The sequence below is a fragment of the Tamandua tetradactyla genome, chromosome 15 (assembly GCF_023851605.1).
Source record: "Tamandua tetradactyla isolate mTamTet1 chromosome 15, mTamTet1.pri, whole genome shotgun sequence".
Taxonomy (NCBI): domain Eukaryota; kingdom Metazoa; phylum Chordata; class Mammalia; order Pilosa; family Myrmecophagidae; genus Tamandua; species Tamandua tetradactyla.
Window position 1 is genome coordinate 13,813,129 of NC_135341.1, and position 21,028 is coordinate 13,834,156.

The following is a 21,028-nucleotide window of genomic DNA, read 5'->3' on the forward strand; positions in this document are numbered from 1 at the left end:
TGTAATGATACCAAATGCTAGAAATACAAAAATATAGACTAGATATCTACATCAGTAACCTATGAAAATGTATTGGTTTCCTTAGGAAATATTATTTCCTAAGCATTCAGATCAGTGAAAACCTAGACCAAACCATCCCTGTATATAACATAAAAGACAAATTCCATTTGCAAAGCCAATTTCAAACTGATTTGGTGCTAAATTATCAGCACAGTCAATTTCAAAATCATTTTCAGAGTCACACCAGGACATATGAAATTATATTGTGGCTAACTTTGCAGTGACCTTTACAGGAGACATAAACCATTCAAGAATTTTGTAGTGTTCATTGTCTACATTTGTACTTAAAGCCTGAAGTTTCTCAGAGGAAAATATAACAGTGTAGAGTTTCTGGTCTGTATTTAAGTTCATTTTTACTTTTTGAAAATTAAAAAAAAAACTAATTTTAAGATAAATTTTCTATAGCAGGAACTTTGGAAGCACACAGTTCTCATGCCTGGCTCTGGAGCTTATTATCTGTATAAGCCTTGACAATTTATTTGTGATCTCTGAATCTCAGTTTTTAGGTTATAAAATGGGGCTAATTACACATGGTGTGGTATTCTGAGAATCAAACGAAATAACATGTAAAGCACTTAGTACCTAACTCAGCACATAGTAGGTGCCTGATTTTAGCTTTTTTCTATAGATTATGGTTTGAAACAGTAGAGGGAGAGAAGATTTCTAACACACATTCTCTGTGGGGTGTCTTATACAAATGTTGTCATGGATACCTTAGACCAGAAACTACAAACACAGTTGCCTGCAGCTGCCAGGAGATAATGTGTATAATGAAGTAAACTGGAAATTAACAATAGGGATTGGTGAGAACTATGGCAAGCTGAAGAGCACACTTTAGATGACCTTTAGTGTCACCTAAAGGTCACTGTCTCCATTCAGCTCCAGCTGATTGTTGCCAGAAGGAAATACAGGCCCAGAGTTGCCAGATCTTCAAGTTTTCTGAGAATAGCCAGAGACCAAAAGTATGTGCAATCTCCAGATTTTCAAGTGTTGACAACTAGTTCTGCTTCTTTTCTGAAGCCCAGAAACTCCAAACCACACATACACATTTGAGCCAATTTTATGGCTAGGTTATGACCTCGAACTGAGGATGAGGTCCAAATTTCTGGATTTGGTAGAGGTTGGTACCAATCCAGGAAACAGACAATAATGGGATAGTTCTCTTCAGAAGCACTTTGATGCTAGAGCATTGTATCAGACTGTACTAGGATGCATGAATCTGGCTTGCCATGAGTATCAGGCTAATGATCTTAGAATTAGGAGCTGCCTTGTATGCTTCCACATAAACCATGGTGCCCCTCCAGACTTGTTCTGAGAGTGAAAAAGGCCAACCCAGCTAGCATGATGCTTGAACCCTTACATTCTAAGTTAAGGGATAAATTGCTACTCCTTAAAATGGCAACTGATACTCCTGCAGAAAAATAACAGATTACCCTTTGTTCAAAAGAGCAAAAGATACTCACTAGTATCATTGAAGTGGGTTATTTTCCTAAATGACTGGGCTAAAGCTGGACCAATTCAGGAATTTCAGGTGTTAAGCTGATGAGAGAGGTAATACTCCATCTTCCCTTCTCCCCACTATGAAAAATGCCCCCAATGAAGTAAGTGCTTTTAGAATCTGTATGAAAGAGAGAGTAAAAAACCCGGACTAAGACCCACAAATAGAGAAAAGAAACTCTCATTTCCTAAACATCAAACATCAAGGAAATCAAGAGTTAAGTGAGACTCACTTTATTTTAGAGAATTTTCTAGAGTAATTAATTTAAGAATTGAGAGCTGGGGTCATTGTTCGTACTGAGATAAATACAGAAATATCTTTCAGGAACAGCAGGGAAAACAGAAGGGAAAAGAGAAGATTGCATCCTCTTTTATGTAGTTTGTGGTTAATTTATTTTCAAATGTATAAATGAGTGCATAGGAATGGATGCTTAATTGCTAATATCTATTATTTATATACATTGCCCCACTTAAAACAGGATGGAAAATCCTCACACATGCAGATTTTGTAAAATGTGTTACATCCATTAGCACAGTTCACGGTGTGTGCTCTGATGGGAATTTAAAAGGATCTTTACTGCATATCACAAACTATGTGCTGCAACATTACTTTATTATTGAATTGTGGTTCATCGTGTGTGGTCTCTTTTCTGAATGTAATGGAAAAAGTCTAAACAACTATCTGTGTCCCTAATTCTATTTCTATATTCTTCTGATCGCAAAGCACGCCTGGTGATAATAAATTCAGAGATATACATAATATCAGAAAACAGGCTCCTTGAAAATAAAATTCTGAGAATATACCTAATTGATGTATAATTTTGAATTTAGATGTCTCAACCAGGTGGAAGAGGAAAATCATAAATACAAGATACCTGAAAAGAATAGGCTTAATTACACCATGGACTGCTGAATAAAATGATTACATTTTCTACACTGAAAATTTCATACAATTAAAAGCAGTGGTGTCACCTTATAAAATGTTTCAATTTTATAATTATTTCAGTTCATTTGCTCAGAAAAAAACATAAGCACAAATTTACTAAGTATCACCCAAATCCAGTCATTCTAGATCTGAAGAACTAACTTAAATGTTAGTTGTGCTTGTCTGAACTTAAATAGATCTTGACATATTTAAGTAGTTATTAAAATTGATAACATTAGGGATGATACCCTAGCTAGAGAAAAGCATTGATTTTCACACTTTATTTACTCCCTTTCCACATTACAGAAATTATTTTAAAGGAATTTAAAATAGTGTGGGGAAAAGGAGTGGAAACATATTTTTATACTTTTGACCAAAAACTTTTAGGAAGCACTGGGGGGCATTGTGTCATGAATCTGATAATGCTGAATTCTCTGTGTTAACACATGGAGTATTAGAATATCAAGGCAAGGGGAGGGCCAGGTTTGTTTTGCCTTTTTTCTTTTCCTACTTCTTCAAGTGAGAAGGGGTTTGTCTTTTTATCAGGCCTCACTTCTGGAAGAGCCATATTGTTGCTACTTCAGATAATGATCCCCCAGGTAGCATCCAGCATGCATCTGAATTTAAGGAACAGCACAGAGACTACTGGTAGCAGCCTAGACTGCCTCTTATCCTTGCCTCCTCCTCATTGCGGGCATCATGGTGGCAAGATGTAAAGCTAGAAGAGCAAACTACAGGACACTAAGGTTGAATGCAGATACATTAGTGGAACCTTCTTACACTCCTACCTTTTCCCCTATAATTAAATGGTCTTTTCTAATGAGGTAGGCTTTCCCTAGCCAACCCTCCATTGTACATTTAGCACCTCTGGAAGCTACATTAATCCTTCAATGTCATTGAGTACCATCTAGCATATAACAGCCTCAATGTTTAAAAGGTAGCCTATGGGTGTAAAAAGGAAATGATACAATCCCAAAAGGGTTTTGTCATGTCTTCTTGTTCACAGCCAAATACCCTGGGTGACTGTATAGCCTGTAGGTCTCTGATCCAGCACAATTCCTTAATTCAGGTTTGAGAAGGTAAGATAAGTACTCTGATAGCAACAACTAAAGCCTAAGCCAGGATGTCAGGTGGTTCAGCAGAGGGAATTTAATGCACAAGGAGCTTGTTACACACATATTGGAGGAGCTAAAAGGCCAAATAGAGGAATTTTGAGGCAGTCCAGAAATAAGGAACCACAGGAAGGCCCACCAAATCAAGTAGGGACAACCCAGTATTACTTTAACTGGAACCACGGATTGAGGAGCAGTTCAGAGGTGAAACCAAGAAGAAGATACAACCAATGCCTGAGAATCACCCAAAGCACAGAGGGGAGGAGAAATACCCTGGACTGCCCCTTTCTCCCACACTCCGACTTCTTGTCCCAGCCTCCTACTAGCTGAATGTAGCCATAAGCCATTTAAGGGAACCTAGGGAAAGTACTTGTCAGTCTTGGGAATACAGAGCAGAACAATGTAAGGAAGGAAGAGCAGTCATCACAGTCTGCAGCATACTGGGCCATGCTCAAGAGAAATCATGAAAGTATGAGTGTCAGGCCAGAAGAGAGACAGTCTGGGTTCAAATTATGACCCCAACACTCCCTGGCTGGGTTTCCTTGGGCATCTTTCTTAAAACTCTCTGAGCCACAGTCTCCTCATCTGTAAAACAGGAATAATCACAGTTCTCAATCTAAGGTTCTTTTGAAGTTCATGTGAGATGCATATAAAGTTTAGAGGACTGCATATTTGCTTTATAAGAGCCAGGTGACACATATAACAACGGGATAAGGTAGAAGCACAGACTTTGATGACAAAAAGACAGACCTGAACCCTGACACCACCTTCTAGTTTGGAGTACTGGGGGGAGGGATTGGGAGAAACAGCAGCAATCCTTGAACCTTACATGTAAGGTTAACCCTTACATCTGGAAAATGAGGATCATCATATTTATTTCTTAGTATTGCTCATTTATTCCTTCTTCCAACAAGCGACATGGCTTTGTACTTAGGTAGCTTAGATTCTAGTGGGAGGGAAGGGGGTTGAGTAACAAACTATTAGCTTAATGGGACCCAATGGTCAGTGCTATAAAGAAAAAATAAAGCAGGGTACTTGCTATGGAAGTCATGACAGGGGTGTGATTTGGAGGGACAGTGTTTTAAACTAAAGACCTAAAGGTTGAGTAGGAATTAAGTAAAGAAGACTGAGTAGGGATTAGGTTAAATCCCTGTGTGTTGGGGGGAGGGGTGATATCTGCAGAAGGAACAGCACACGCAAAGGCCCTGATCTAGGTGCATTCCAGGATCTGCTATTTAGCCAATGTGGCTGGAGTGTAGTGAGTAAGGAGGAGAGTAAGTCAGGGCTTCACAGAAATAGGCAGGAGCCTGATCATCCAGGCAAAGACTTGGGACTTTATTCTAAGGAGAGAGTGAGTGGTCCCAATTTATGATTAAAAATCTCATGGGACCTAATGAACTTAAGTTCAACTCAGGTGGAAGCAGGTGTCCTAGAAAGAAGGCTACTGCTCTTGACCTAATGACTGTTGATGAAGACTAGAATTAAGGTGGTAGCACTGAGGTGGGTAGAGGTTTATAGATTTCACACATGTATCTGAGAGAATAGGCAGGACTTGGCGATGAATTTGATTGGGAAGAGTAAGATAAGAAAAAGGAAAAGGAGAAGAGTGGGTCCTAGGTTTCTGGTTCTATTAATTTGGGTGATGGGGAGCCATTCACAAGAGAAAATCAGAGGAAGGACAGGTTTGTGGAATGGGGGAAAGAGGGAGATCAATAATGCAATTTCAGCTTTGATAAGTGTGACATGTTTTTGAAACACTGCAGAAGAGTTGAGAAGTAGGCAGTTGGATCCAGAGCAAACTCTCTTGAATGGGCCAAAAGCAAGGGTGCTAACCATGGGCTATGATTCTGAATATCATGTTTATTAAATATTAAAGCCCATGAAATAGTGCCGGCAAAGGAAAACATACTCATTCAGGAGTGAAAGTCCAACTGTCTTTACAAGGAGTTGCAAATTTTCCCCTGAACTGCTTATGTTACTTTTGTGCAAACAAAAATGGGCCATATGCAAAACAGTTTGCCTGCTCACGTAGAATTACTTAATATGCCTTTTAGGAAAAGTGTGGAACACATTTGAAAGTTTGGAAAAAATCTGTTTTCAATTCATTAATGTTGCTGTGTTTTGTTAGGCAAGAGGCTTTGCCTTTTATAACCAAATAAAAAGGACTGACTTATGAACAGAAAAAATAAGCTCTATTCTCAAGTGCAAAATAGAGAAGTGGAAGGAAAAAAAATGCCAATTTGGCCAAAGAATTAGGCGCAACCTTTTTTTTTTTGTAAATAAAATCTACGGTGTACATCAGAAGCTGAGACCTCCAGAGTCTGCCAACTTAAAGAAACTCTGGCAAGAGTAACTGAACCTAAAAGTTTATATGCCCTCAAGATATTATAAGACCATTTTACAAACAGGTTCTTCATGCTCTGATAGGAAACACCAACTCCTATCCTTTTAACTCATCCTGCATCCTACCTTATTTACTTCCAAACCAAACTTTCCACCTTGCATTTATAAAGGACAGGGTCCAGAGGGAACATTTTTATATGGCCATAAGCCCAAGTAAATCTCTTGAGCTTCCAGCCTGAGGGATCATGGATTAGTTGCTTGAAATATTTTCCACTGAGAATGTCTTCTTGGCCAGGGGCTGCTATAGTAGCAGTCTGAGCATTGGCATAACTTGATGAGGTTTTATGTTCAGAATCTTTGACACCAACACACCCTCTGCAGAAATGCGTAAGCAAAATAGAGTCTATGTAATATACTAACTTACTCCTAAATTTTTGTGGGTGGTTTTGTGGTGACTTATGAGATATGGGAGAGTTTGCCATATGCTGGAAGCAAAATCTGTGAACAAAAATACACCAAGTCTGGCAAAGAGATGAGTATGTACACCATAGAGGTAGCACACTTATGTAGCACATTATGTAGCACACTTTCTAAACTATAAATACTGAGTAATTGCCATACTGCCCTGCAACATTATATGACAATTAAAGCCATAAAAGTCACAGTGGAGTTTTTCTTTGCCATCTTCCTGGGATGAAAGGAAAGAAAAGAGGGAAGGAGGGGAAGATGGAGGGAGGGAGGACAATTTTTGTTCATCTATATGGAGGATTCATTTTGAAACTTAATAGAGTATTTTTATAAGAAGTGAAAAAGACTTCTTTTAAAACATTTCTTTCTACTTAGGGCAAATTTCCATGTTTTCTTTTAAAGATTAACAACTACTTACATAATAAAAGAAAAAAGATTTTTGAATAATATTGTTACAAGTAAATGAATGGGACTATAAGACCACTTAGACTACAGCACAAGACTGAGACAGTAAAATCTCTCTGTTATACTTAATGTAGTCTCTGGTGACTGAAGCCCACAAACCAAGTTATTAACATTCTTATGGGGGGGGGGAATCCTTATGAAAGTAAGTTGGTGAGATGATAGCCCATCTGGAAGAGGAAAAATTTCTTCAATTCATGATAGAATTTTATTTTAATCATCAACAATCTTTGGGATATTGATTTTATTCAATTAGATTAAATATTATGTGAACACTTATCTACCCTTTATAAATTAGTCACATGTTTTTGAGACATTTTTAACTTGAAAAAAAAGAAAGGTTATAATTTTAACAAGAGAACCACTACATCTTCTAACTAATTCCCTTTATGGAAACAAAAATATAATAATCTATAACCCAATCGCAGCTGTTTGGCTAGAATTACCAATTACCTCCAATGCCTTAGAGATACTTTTCAGATTTTTACAAGCCTGCATAGTAAATTTTTAAACCAATTTTCTTAAAAAGGATTGATAAGATTTATACTCTTTTAAGGCACATGATTATGTATTTCGCTTGAATATAAAATCAAGTCTTTATATAACTGAAGGAAAAGGGAGATGGGATTAAAAATAAAACACAACAAAAAAGCTGTGACCATTTTTAAAATCATTTATATTAGGTTTTGGAATGTGCTTTTCACTTGCATTTGAATATGGGTGTGGTAGATTTATGGGAATCCATGTTGAATAAATAACAAAGCCTTGTGAAGAGAAGCAGGAAATTTGCACAATCTTTCCTTGTCCCCAACTATAACTGTTCTTGAAAGACACCCCCAGCCTCCAGCAGTTAGAGAGGATCTGCTATTTTTCAGACAGTTGCAAGATTTACAGATTGGTAGCTAATTATGTGACTTCCCAGCACCTCTCTGCAGGCAAAGTAAATAAAGGAGTTTAGAAAAGAGACAGCACTTTAAATAACCAGATTATGTGGAATCAATAGGAAATGCTCAGGAAGTTAATAAAGCAATTACTTAAGGAGAGTGAGTACTGGCATGGGGGCGGGGTGCTCAAAAGAATAAATGGTGTACATTCTCCCTAATGTAGATAAATAACGAAGAGTTGGCTTTACAGAGTTATCAAGTATGCCACTACACATGCCTACCCTTCTTAAACTCCCTCCTATTTTCCACAATTAATTTTCTTTCTTTCTCTTTCTTTAAACAGATGAGTGTGCCTCCCTTATCCTCGCCTGCCTGTTTTGCCAGTTTTTAGACTGTCTCCTGATGCTCCCAGATACGTGTGAAACAGTGTGCACCAACCTGTGCTGCCCCTCCCACAGATACTACCATACCTCAGATGAAAACCAGTCTCGGAATGATTGCAACTGCAACTGTGACATGGACTGCAGCCTTTTTGAATCCTGCCATGAGACCAGCGAGTGTCTGGAGCTGGCCATGGAGATTTCAGAAATCTGTTACCGCTAGCATTAAGGAAGTAACCACATTCCGTCAGACACTTTGGCGGCCATGGGAGACTTCATACAACCAGACTGTGATTTCCATGTGCTGAAATGTAAGGACAGTACGCATTTCTTGGATGCTATAGGCCATTTTATTCTGCACCTGCCTGGGAAAGCGAGTATTGTTGACTAAATGGTCTTATTCCAAATTTCACAACCGCATGGCTCACTGAAAAGTAAAATTCTTGATCACATATGATGAATGAATCTTAAATACCTCTTAAATACCATAGGTACAACATGTTTCTTGACTATAAAATGGCATGCAAAACCACTTTATGTATTGCACTCATCAGCTTACATCATGGATCCAACCTCATTCACAAATTCAGGACAAATTAGTGCATTCTTTTATAATTGAAATGCATTAGCTCATCTTTCTAGTGGACTCATGCATAAACATAATGCATTGTTGGTTACTATTAATAATGCATTGTATAACATCATTTTGTAATTAAAAATTTATTTACACATCTCTTTAAATTCACTTATACGTACAGTTTAGGCAGGAGAGGGAATGAAATGAATTAGAAACCATGTTCCTGTAATTATAACAGATGCCTCAAAAACATCTCCAGTGAATTTTGAATATGGTGTACTTCAAGACAGTACTGTAATTCTAGACCATATTATTAAATGTCTATGACTATGTCATAACAGGTTATGCATATTCTTAATTTGTTTCAGAAAGGCTCTTCTTTATTCTAATGAACGTAAGTGGGAATTATGTGCAAGTTTCAAGAAAACGACCTCAGATAATCATTTCTTCATTTACCTCATTTCTGTTTGTCAGGTACAATAAGCAACAGGATATTAAAACAGAATCAGGTCATTTCACCAATCTGTCCTTTCTATAAGCACGTAAAAGAAATACACATGCAGGTACTTATTCAGCCCAGAGTTTTCAACTACAGCATGTGCTTCAGAAATCACACATATTTTTTTTCTTTTTTTCTGATAATTAAAGTGATGAATAATTAAAATGATACTTCTTCATATGAAAAAAATTTAAGAAATGGTGTAAACTAGAAAATGATTTTCAACTCAAATAAAATAAAATAAACAACTGGGGGGAAGACACATCTATGTAGGACTTACTTTGGAATTTTTACTTCTGTAGGCATGACTCTATAGATACTAGGAAAATACATTGCTCAATAATTTGTGCTTATATATTCTCATGAAGATATCTCAATATACTCATTGAGCATAAAAGGCTTAATATATCAGTAACCAAACAAAGAAGAGAAAACTGAAATGGAGAACTGAGGGAATTTTTTTATATCTTTTTTTTTTGCCTGGCTTGGGTAATTACATGCAAAAGCAACATTCATTTTGTATCTGCAGCATAGTACATTTGTCTACTCTGTAATAATTTCCCCCAAACACTGAAAATGAGTCTTTCTTAAAAAATATTTTTAAGCTGCTTCTAAAAAAGAGTTTAACTTCTCTTGACTTGCCCCTGGCAGTACAGTAAATCCTTGGTTAGTACTGGTTTTGGTTCTTATTTGGCTATCATTACTCACCAAAAAGCAAGAGCATGAGGATGTCCCCCACATCACTAAAAAAACACTTTAGTCTCTCTGTTTTTCAGACATTAAAAGAGACAACTCTATACTCTGTACAGAATTTACAAATCTTTAGGGGAAAAATTAGATTCTTAGAGCAGCAGGAAGGAAATTCGGGGTGTTCTTACCTAACATCATTTTTCACAAGAGAACCTGGTAGCCCCAAGAGGTAAAGTGACTCATCCTAGCTCACACAGTGAGTTAATGGCAGTGACAGGCACTCTTTATCTCATTGCCTAGTTTTCTGACTGTACTCTACCACTTTGAAGCTCTCCACTTCTTAGTCCAGCAGGTCCAGTGGTTCCACTTGTTAAAATAGTGAAATAGTACTAGACTGATAAATGGCTGGCCCAATGAACTGCCTTAGTGTCCTCCCCCACCCCTAGTCACCCTGTCCCTTCTCAAAGGACCCACCCACCTTTGCATGATCCTGCATCTGAAGAAGTATCACTTGGAGCTGCAGGGGCTCTACAGGAGCCCCTCTCGGTAACATGGCCCCTGATGTCACTGATCAGGACATCCACATTGGAGTTAAATGTTTTGACCATCATCCCCTGATTAATTCTAGTCTACACACTCTCAAATTATGCAAAGGTTGTACATTTCAAATTTCAATAGAATGTTTATTAATTCAATTCAGAAAAATTGCCAAATATTATTTCATAATATGGTCAGAATACTACAAAATCTTTCTGTGGCCTTGCTTACCATGGTTTGTTTACTTGTTGCTCGGTTTCAGAATTCACCCTCCTATAACAAAAAGGGCTGATTATACAAAGTATTAAATTTCTTTCCTTGATAACCAATAATAAAACATCATCCTTTTTGCAAACATGAATGGCTCTTTCAATTGAATTCTTGCACAATAAAATATACACAGCTGAGAAAATATAATTGCAGAGGTAAGGTAAGAGATCAAAGAGTGATGTGGCTATTGATTAAATACCAATATCAGAATCTGAGAAGGCTCAGGTATTTTCTGATATAATGAAGGTCTATGATTACAAATAAAGATAATGCTGATCTTTAACAGGGAGCTTCTTAGGGACCAGAGCATTCCTATTTAAGGAAGTATACCAGATTTAAAAAGATTTAGGAACACACAACATTTATAGAGAATCAGGAACAGAGATTTTCTCACAGCAATATAAACAAATAGCTACATTATCTTTGCTTTGTTCAGTGGATTTTTAGAAACCATTGCTTCTCTAAAAGCCCACAAAATATGGAAAGCAACAAAGAAACGAAAGTTATATCTAACTTGCTAAAGAAATTTTCCCACTACATAAGTTATAGGCCTACAAATTAATTATCAATGCTAGACAATTAAAATTAGTAGAGCCAAAGTTGCTTCAGTTTTTTCCAAGAGACTAAGGAAACGTATTAAGACAGGGAAACTGTAGAAGTCACCATGTGGGGGCATACCAGCACTTTTTTCAAGGATAAATGTCTAACTGGAAAATGTTTGAAGGACAGAATGCATTGCCCAATGCTTCTTAAGTTTCTCCCTCTACAAAATGGAGTAAAAGAATATACACACGCTTAAATATGGCAGTTTGACTATAAGAATGTTGCGCATCAAATACCAAGTTCCCCCAGACTACACAAACTGATGACCTGTGATAAATATAAATACTTGACTTAATAATTTATTGACTGTTCTTTGAAGGAGAGATCTGAATAAAAGGCTGCAAAGGACCTGTTTTTCCATAATCCCCCAAAGTTAACTAGACTTGATTATTTTTTTCTTTGTTGATTCACCAGTTGTAAATAAATTCCTTTTGGATTTTTCATTAAAAAAAATTAGTCATAGGCAGTACAATAGTGTCTCAGGGGCAGAATTCTTGCCTGCCGTGCTGGAGACCCATGTTTGATTCCCAGAGCATGCCCATGCCAAAAAAAAAAATTAGTCATGCTGGGAAAAAAACAAAACTAAACTAAAACGTTGCCACCTAGCACCCCATTTGAGCTGTGTAAAAAGGCAAAGAGAATAGAGTTGGATGTTTTTCTAATGATTATGATCAATATGAGACTAGAGTTGTAATAGCAGGCTCCTCAAACAGATATCCAGCCAGCCAGTCCCTAACATTATAGCAAAGGAACCCAGAATGTGGGGAGAGGGTGAGGAATGGAGGTAAGGCCAGGACCTGCATTATTATTTGAAAAACAATGGTCTACCATCATGATACATTTCAAAGTCCTACTTTTGCCACTACCTCTACAGCAGTAGTTCTTAAATAGAGTCAATTTTGTCCTCCACTCCAAGGGCATTTGGCAATGTCAGGAGAAATATTTGGTTGTCATAGTGGAGGGGGCGGATGTTACCAGCATCTAATGGGTGGTGGACAGGGATGCTGCTATACATCCTACAATGCACAGGATAGACTCCCAACAAAAAAGTGTTTGACCCAACACTTTTTTGGGTCAAACCAAAATGCTGAGATTAAGAAATATTGCTCTGAAGAATCCTTCCTGTGTCAATGAACCATCACCAAATCTCCTTTTTAGAAAAAAAGGTTGCAAATAGGTTGCCAGATAAAATAAAGGATGCCCATTTAAATTTTAATTTCAAACAACAAATTTTCAGGATAAGTCCCACATACTACATATTCCATAACTATGCTAAAAAATATCATTCCTTATTTATCTGAAATTAAAATTTAAATGGGCATCCTATATTTTTATTTGCTAAATCTGGTAACCCCAGTTCAAAAGTATCTGCATTTTGAGAAGCAATCTACAGAAGTGATGGCCTTCTAGCTCCTTCCCCAGCTCCAAGAGTGGAGCAGTTTTATCTCTCCAATCAGAGGACAGGACTTTCCTTGGGCCACATTTTATAATGTGATATAATAATTTAAGACAGGGCGGGGGAGCCTGTTATAAAGTTCAGTTCCAAAGCATGACATCTTTTTCCTTCCTTCCTCAGGCTTATACAGGACCTTTGCCTTGGACTAAGCAAGTCACATTATTCTCTCTTCTTCACGTCTCTGTTGGTATCAGAGAAGGCACCTCAGCTAAAGGCTGTCTTGATTCAAGGGGGAGGAAGCAGAAGTCCCCACTTAACGTCTTGAGATGTAAACCACATCTTCTGATTCAGCCTTGCCCAGAAAGCCCTTTCTTGAGAAGTACTTGAATAGTAAATAGTATAAGGCAGTATTTTTATCTTTACTTAAGCTCCTTCTATCAGGAATCCTGTGGAGAAAAGGGATGAGTGGGAGGGCAAGACTGAGACATTTCTTGGTCCTAGATTGCGATACTATCTATTAACACCCAAACCTCACTATTCATTCTTCGCGTATAGTTAGGGGTGACCAGAAAGGCTGATATACTCATTTCCCTACATTATTATTATTTCCATTTATTTTACAGATGAGAAAAAAAAATTGCCCAGAACATACTTGATTAAGTGCTTTACATACACTATCACAATTTTCTGAACAGCCCAATGAAACAGGTTCTATTATCATTCCTATTTCCTTAAAGGAAACAGAGACTTAAAAAGATAAATTAACTTGCCCAATGTCACACAGCATATAAACAATTGTCAAAGGTTTGAACAAAGGTCAGATCATTCCAATGGCCATACTTACAACCACAAAGCCTAAAGGTTTATATATATACATAATGGTCAAACAAAGATAAAGCTCAAGCATTCACTTTTAAAGCGACTAGAAAAATATAATAACTATATTCAAAGAAAAGCATTTGCTGATAGTAAATTTTAAAAAGTTGTTAGCCTATGCAATGATTAGAGTTTGGAACATCTTCAAAATGCTTTTAAGTTATATACCCAATAAGTAATAAATGCAAAGTCAATGTACTGCAATTTAATCTTTAAGTCTGTAGCTTTGCCTCATACATCTATGGTTAGGAAGACTTACATTTTAGTGTTCCATCTTAGCAAGGCAACTTTGCCTCAAGAGAGTCCACCTTACACGCTGCACCCAGGCCAGTTCCTCATCAGCATTCCACCAAGAAGGCTCTAGGAGCATGAATTGTTTTTAATCAGTCAACAACACTACAGTCGACCAAATGCATTCGCATACTTAGACCTTTTATCTCAAAAGCTATGCAGAATTCAAGGTCATGGTAACCTCTTTTATGGTTTATTGTTTCTAAAATGTACTTAGAGTGAATTTACAAAGCCACAACTTATTTTGTGGATACAGAGCTTTCACTAAGTTCAGCAATCTCCAGCATCCTCTTTGTTTCCTCTTTCAGCACTTTCTGCCTATGATTCCTCATTTAATATCAAGTTCCCGTAAATTTTAAAAAAATAAAATAGGAATATTGAACAAGAACTCTCAGTAGCTAAGCTACTCATCATTTGTAATTGAGGCTCTTCAGAAAGCTGCATTAACCTTTCCAATCTCTGCTGTACAAATTTACAATATTGGGGGAGGAAGGCAAGAAGCCAGCATGGTGCCAGTGTGACCACTCTGCCATTATTATAATCATATAAATGCCATTGTGAACATGGTAGCAAATCACCTGGCCCATGAAGTGAGTTGGTCAAACTGTCCTCTAGGAGGAGAGATGGAGATGGGGTTCTAAATGATGAAGAAGGGGAGACCCTTTGAAGTTACCTCTTAGCTCGCTTTTTTTTTTTCCTTTTTTTTTGCATGGGCAGGCACTGGGAATTGAACCCAGGTCTCCGGCATGGTAGGCATCAGCTCACTTTTTTGATGACTCTCATTCTGAGCAACAATGTGCATTAATTCATAGTTTTGATCTGCTAGTTTCATGTTTTAATTACATTTTATACTTAATGTATTAGCAGCATACTAAAAATAATTTTGAGAATGAACACGTCTGTGTAGTACTAATAAATATCCTACATGCTACCAATGGTACTTGTATACTATTTTGGGAAAAACCGGGTTAATCAAAAAAGAGTGAGACCAATTAGGTAACAAGTTAGAGGCTAGTGCCCAGCTCCAGGTAAGACCTTAGGGTGGCTGTGGGGGAAGAGGCAGAAGTGAGGGTCATTTCCTTGGCCTTCAATGTCAGTTTGCAATTTAATGAGGAGCAGATGAATAGCCATGAAGAACAGCAGGGAATAACATGACTCAAACAGGGCAGGAGGAAGACTGACCATACAGCAGTGTACAGGACAAATTAAAACAAGGAGAGACTGTGGGCTAACAAAGGAGCAAGTGCAAAAAGTCTCAGGGTGATGAAGGTCTGAAATAAGACGGTGACAGGGAAAACGTGAAAGAAGAGATGGATGGGGAAGAAATTAGAAAAGGACCATTAGTCCTTTCTTGAAATCTTCTTATTTCAAGACTCAGATATTCCCTACTGTCTCTTACACATATGAGTCATGAAGCCATTATTTTCATTAGGGAAGAAATGGTTAGGAGTGGGGAGAATTTTATTCCAAGTGGAAAGTCAAGGTATATTTTTAGCTACATTAAGCCAGCCTTCTGCTGCTCTGCACACTGATGTAATTCCAACATAAAACATAATCTATAATATTCCAGAGGAACAAATCCAATTCTTGGTCATATAAATTTTCATATAAGTCCATCACAATTCATTCCCCAAACATCTCATTCTCTTTGAAAGTCAGAGCTGCAGTGAGTGATCAAAAGAGTAGTTTAAAATTGCTCTGGAATTTCGAGATGCTAAATCTAACCTGCCTATGGTGCAGGACCAATCCCCCAAACTTTAAATCAGAGGTAAAGAATTTTATGTCTTAAAAGATATATTCCTCAAAGTTTATCACAGTGTATTAAAGTCAAATGTGAGTTATTACTTACCAAATCTGGAGCTGATGTCTTCCCTTGATTACCCTAGGTAGGCGAGAATAAGTATCTTCCAACCAACATATTTTTTACCTTTTCATCTGCCTCTTGCTATTTACAATAGAGTGAAAAATAATAGCTGAGGCGTGACTTTGCAGGGTTGGACAAAGTGCAAATCCCATCTAACTGTACCCTAAATAGTATTCCAGGCCTCTGGCAAGTTCTGCTGCCTGGAGAAAAATAATGGAAACTGACTTCTCAATAGCTACATTGGTCCTGTAAGAATAATCAGTGGAAACTCATCTGATGAACTTTCAGCACATTTGCATTAGGTTAGAACCCAGTGTATATATTACAGTTCATGCCTGAATTTTCTTTTTCTGCCTTTGTTGAGGCATTCTGCATGAGGGAAACAGTTAGACCATGATTGGGGTGCCCTGTGAAATCCTAGAATAAATAGAAATTTTATGACAAGGTCATTTACACAGAAAATCACTGTCAATTATTCTTTTTTTATCTGTTGTGAGCAAAGCAATTATTAGTAACCCAAAATTCCTCCTGTGGGCTGAGGGAAGTGGTCGAATGGAGGTCATTCTTTGGTTTAAAGCTATCTTAAAGGAGTTGCATTTCTCTAGGGGTGGGGCAAAATATTACCTAGGCATTCTGAATTAGAGGAGCATCCCAAAGGTTCACAGTCCCAAACACTCTCCCTTCTCGTCTTTGGGAGCATTTGGGCTATTAGGAGATTTCTCCCCCAGAAATGTCTTGTTCTAACGCAAATATGTTCCATGAAAAGCTATCATGTTAACAGTGTAACAGTGGACAAATATGTTAGCATCTATAGACAGATATGGGTTCAACTTCTACCTCTACTGTTTACTAGCTAAGTACACTGAGTTAGTAGCCTACCCTCTCTGAGCAGCTGGTTCCTCACTGATAAAATATGGCTAATAACACTGACTCCACTGGGTCACTGTGATGAGTAAAAGAGATAGCTCAGTAAGGTACTTGATGTAATGTGCGGTTAGTACAGCACACTCATTACATTTCAGCTCTAAATATTATCAGCATTATTACTCGGTTCATATGATTCCATAACACATGAGAAATGTCTACTTTAGTTCTGCACATTCCCACATCATTTCAACTTTTTGAAACTTATTCCATATATGTGGAAGGTTGAATTATGTACCCCAATAAAAGACATTTTCTTAATCTTAATCCATGTTCCTGTGGTCATGAACTCATCTGTAAATAGGGCCTTTTAAAGATGTTAATTTTACTTAAGGTGTGACACAACTGAAGGAGGGTAAGCTTTATTCTGTATTATGTAGCCCTTTATAAGCAGAAGAAATTCAGACACAGTCAGTCAGAGGAGTCAGAAGTCAGTGGATATAGAAAGAGCAGACATAAAGAGAGAGAGAGAGAGAAAGATCACCATGTGATGAAAGGCAGAGATGCAAACCAAGGAACCCCAAGGATTGTGGCAAGCTAGTACCAGAATGCTACAGACTTTGGGGCAAAATTATGGCCTTACCAGTACCTTGATTTGGGACTCCTAAACTCCTAAACCATGAGGTAATAACTGCTTGTGGTTTAAACCAACCTCACTGTGTGCTATTTGTCACAGTAGCTGGCAAAGTAAGACGACAGACCATGATTTTCATTATTACCTGATTATCCCTCTATGAAATAAGCATTTCCAACTCCGAAATCACTTTATTTTTTCCTTCTGTTATGATATTGCAGCATTTTCTGCAGAGATTAGGATAATACTCAGGCTGGCAGTAATTTTAATAAGTACTTACTATGTGCCAAGTACTGTATGAATACCTTCAATGCATTATCTCACTGATACTCCCAAATGACTTCTGAGGTAGATATTATGATGCCATTTTACTAATGAGGACAGTGAGGTATGGAGAGCTTAAGTAACTTTCTAAAATCAAGGAAACACAATGGCAGAAAGGAAGGATATTTCAATTTAGGAGACTGTCTGATTCTAAAACCCCTTTAACCAAAATACTCTTAATCACTTTGTTATAAAGGCAATAATAAACAAGAAAGCTGTAAGACCACCATGGCTGGAGGTCAGGTTGGCCAACTCACCACTTTGAAGGTTTAAAATGTAAAACTGAGGGAGATAAATAGAGATGGATACATGCAGCGGATTTCCTTAGAGAGAACTGTGCTCTAATGCCCATGTCCTGTGATGCCTTCTCCAGGAAAAGGGTCAGGTACCTGCGGTTCCCCTTAATTTAGTGAGAGGGACTTCAATGTGACTCAAAAAGCTTGATAAGAGTGTCCTGTTTTATGGGGATGGGGTGGGCTGTGTTGACTCCCACTCAGGAAATCAGATGGGTGAGTTGGGACAAGTCTCTGCAATCTATTCATGGAGACATACAAATTGAAAAGACTAGCAATTTTATGCCTGACCAGAAGGGGCTTTGAGCAAGGATTTACATATGCTAGCACTATCCTTAGGTGTAGACAGTCCTGTCTTAAAAGTAAAGGGCACACACAAAAAAACAATAAAATTAAAAAATTAAAAGTAAAAGGCACAGCAAACTTGGCCTGCCATGCTAAAGAACAACACACAATCCATTAGTCCCCTCTGACACCCTAAGAAGCATAAGATTGTGCCAACAGGTATCTCAGGCTCATTTTAGGATTATTTCCAAAGATTTTCCATACAGATGACATAATTGCATATTGTTATTACATCAAATCTTTACAACTAAATTATCTAGTAGGAGCTGAGACTCTAAATTTCAGTTTTGACTTGCTGTACTGCAATTTTTTTGTTAGAGAAGTTATGGATTTACCTGACCCTACTGCTTTAATCTCTTCTTTTGCACTGTTAATTTATGGCTATCTAAAAATCTAATTAGCTATTAATCCTTTAGAATATGTACAACATGCATAATAAGAAACCAAAGAAATTTAAAGGACTGGAGAAAGATGGTTAACAGTTAAAAAATCATTCATAATGAATCTCCATATAGGTAGAGGCCAAACCATATCACCCTAAATAGAGTTAAAAAGTAATACCCTTCTTTAGCTAAGTCATAGTTTTTCTAAGAATATTGAGCATTTTCCTAAGAATATTGAGTAGCTCAGTACTCCCAGGCACATGCATTGTGGGAAATGCATTCTAAGATGAAGAGGTAAAATATTACTCTTTCTTGGAGCCTCATAGAGGATATTAAAGGCTCTGAGAAGTCCTGCAGTAAAAATTATCTGTTTTTTTGGTTTAATTTAGTATTTCCCAAATTAACATTCCAGTCTTATCAGGGCAAATATGCTCGAAACATTATTTTAAGGATTTATTTAACATTTTCAAATCCCTATAGACACATTTCATTGAGCATTATAATAATTTCAGATAGTTGCATAAGACAGTTTTTCAGAGAAAATCAAATGACCCAAATGCTGTCTCTGTAACCACACTGCTTCAAAAGGGGAATCTGTACCAACATGGAGCATCCATCTGCTTCAGCTCACAGAACTAAGAATTGGGAACCTTTTCAACATGACATCCAAAAGAAGATTGTGATTCTGCCACAGAGACATAGGGACACACACTCTCTCTATCTTTCTTTGTTTTATAGTTTGCAATTTGGTCTCTGCTTCTGTCTTGACAATCCTGTAAATATCTACCTCTATGGTTTTATTATTTTTCCTTTTAACTACTACCAATTTGGAAACTGGGAAATTGCTCATTTATTTACTGAATTTTTTCAGTAAATAAATGAGGAGGAGGTCTTTATTCATTCACATAATGCTATTTATCTGATGACTAGCTTACTGCAAGTTGGCTCTACCTTTTTCTTACTTTGGGGGGACCACAAGAGACATTGGGTATCTGCAGGCATTCAGAGAAAGCTGCTTCCAAATTAGGAAAGAACCTGTAACTTCCCATACTAACAAATTAGTTAAGTCAGAGGTTCATCTGAATATTCAATGATTCTTCTGTTTGAGAGAGAAACGCTTTCAAAGTCTGAGAAGTCTACCTCTAGAGAAATATCCTGCACTCTGGGGTATGGGAATTATCTTTAACTCAATTCTAAAATAAGTGATTTCACACGAACCAGTGAGAATAGGATATTTAGTTAGAATTATGGAATATTTTGTCCTTCATAGTTCATGAACATTTAAAAGGACCAAACAAATAAATATTGAAAAATCTCTTTGGGTAAATCACTCGAATTTTGTAAGCCTCAGTTTCCTTATCCGGAACATAGAGATCAAATTCACAGTTACTCTAAAGATAAAAATGAAAAAAATAGGCCAGAAACAATTAGGAAAGTGGCTGACACATAGCAAATGTTCAATAAAGAATAGTCATTATTCAAATCCAAAGGCATGTGAAGGACTCAAATGCCTAATGTTTTCCTAAATTGTCAGAGTAACAGGGATTTTTTTTATGTCCAAATTTCAATTTGGATTAAGTCTCTTGGTGGAGTCTTTTTCTTTTGCCATGAATATATAGTTATCAAAAAATCTAATTAATTATTAGTCCTTTGAAATTATGAGTCATAGCATGATAAGAAACCTAAAAGAACTAGAGAGAAGGAGAAAGACAAATACTTAACTATTAAATGTTCATTCATAATGAACTTGCATGTAGGTGGGAGCTGAGCCACAATCACTCTAAATTAGCAAGAAATTTACATCACTGAGAACCATTCTGCCATTTCCCATTACTTGGAGCTGTTAGATTTATGTTTGAGTAAAACGGAGCTAAATTGGGCTAAAGTCACATTTAGGGGGGCCTTGCCATAAATTAGCCTGTGAAATTATTGAAATTGAGGTGAAATTTCTAAAAGCTTAGTCTTCATTGGGAAAATGAACAGACCAACAATTCCTTGGCATTAGCTCCACCCCACTCCAATCTGCTACTTTTACGTCTCATGTTAAAGGCAAGCTCTCTTCATTCCAATTGTACCCTGAACACTCTCCCCCATAAAATACGGTTTAAAGGCCAGCTGCAGTGTGGAGCCTTTTCTCAGAGCCTACAGTTTCAAACAAACGACTGGGAAAAAGCCAGATCCTATATGGGCTCACGAAGACTGTAAAACATTTGGTGCTGAGTGGAAAAAGACGCCTGCGAGTTCTGCCAGACATTTTCAGCTTTCTTGCACCTGTGCCAAGTGTTTCTCAGCTCCCCCACCCCTTTCTTTTGAAGGTGGGGGTGGAGGTTGGGGAGATAAGCAAGCTTTCTGAGGGCATATGCCATAGAAATTGGAAAACACGTTACCACCACTAGACACTCATTTCCTCCCCAGCTCTGAAGGCAAAGTGAGGACCGCCAGCCAGTCTTG

The 21,028-nt window shown here is 37.4% G+C and overlaps 1 protein-coding gene across 1 annotated transcript in view; it reads left to right on the plus strand.

Annotated features, from left to right (window-relative positions):
• The window catches only part of MDFIC2 (MyoD family inhibitor domain containing 2), a 107,310-nt gene extending 98,956 nt beyond the window's left edge, over positions 1-8,354 (plus strand). Inside the window, exon 5 of the mRNA XM_077130362.1 lies at positions 8,095-8,354. Within this exon, the coding sequence (XP_076986477.1) occupies positions 8,095-8,354 (260 nt within the window). The remainder of the gene's footprint in view (positions 1-8,094) is intronic.
• Positions 8,355-21,028: the final 12,674 nt, after the last annotated feature.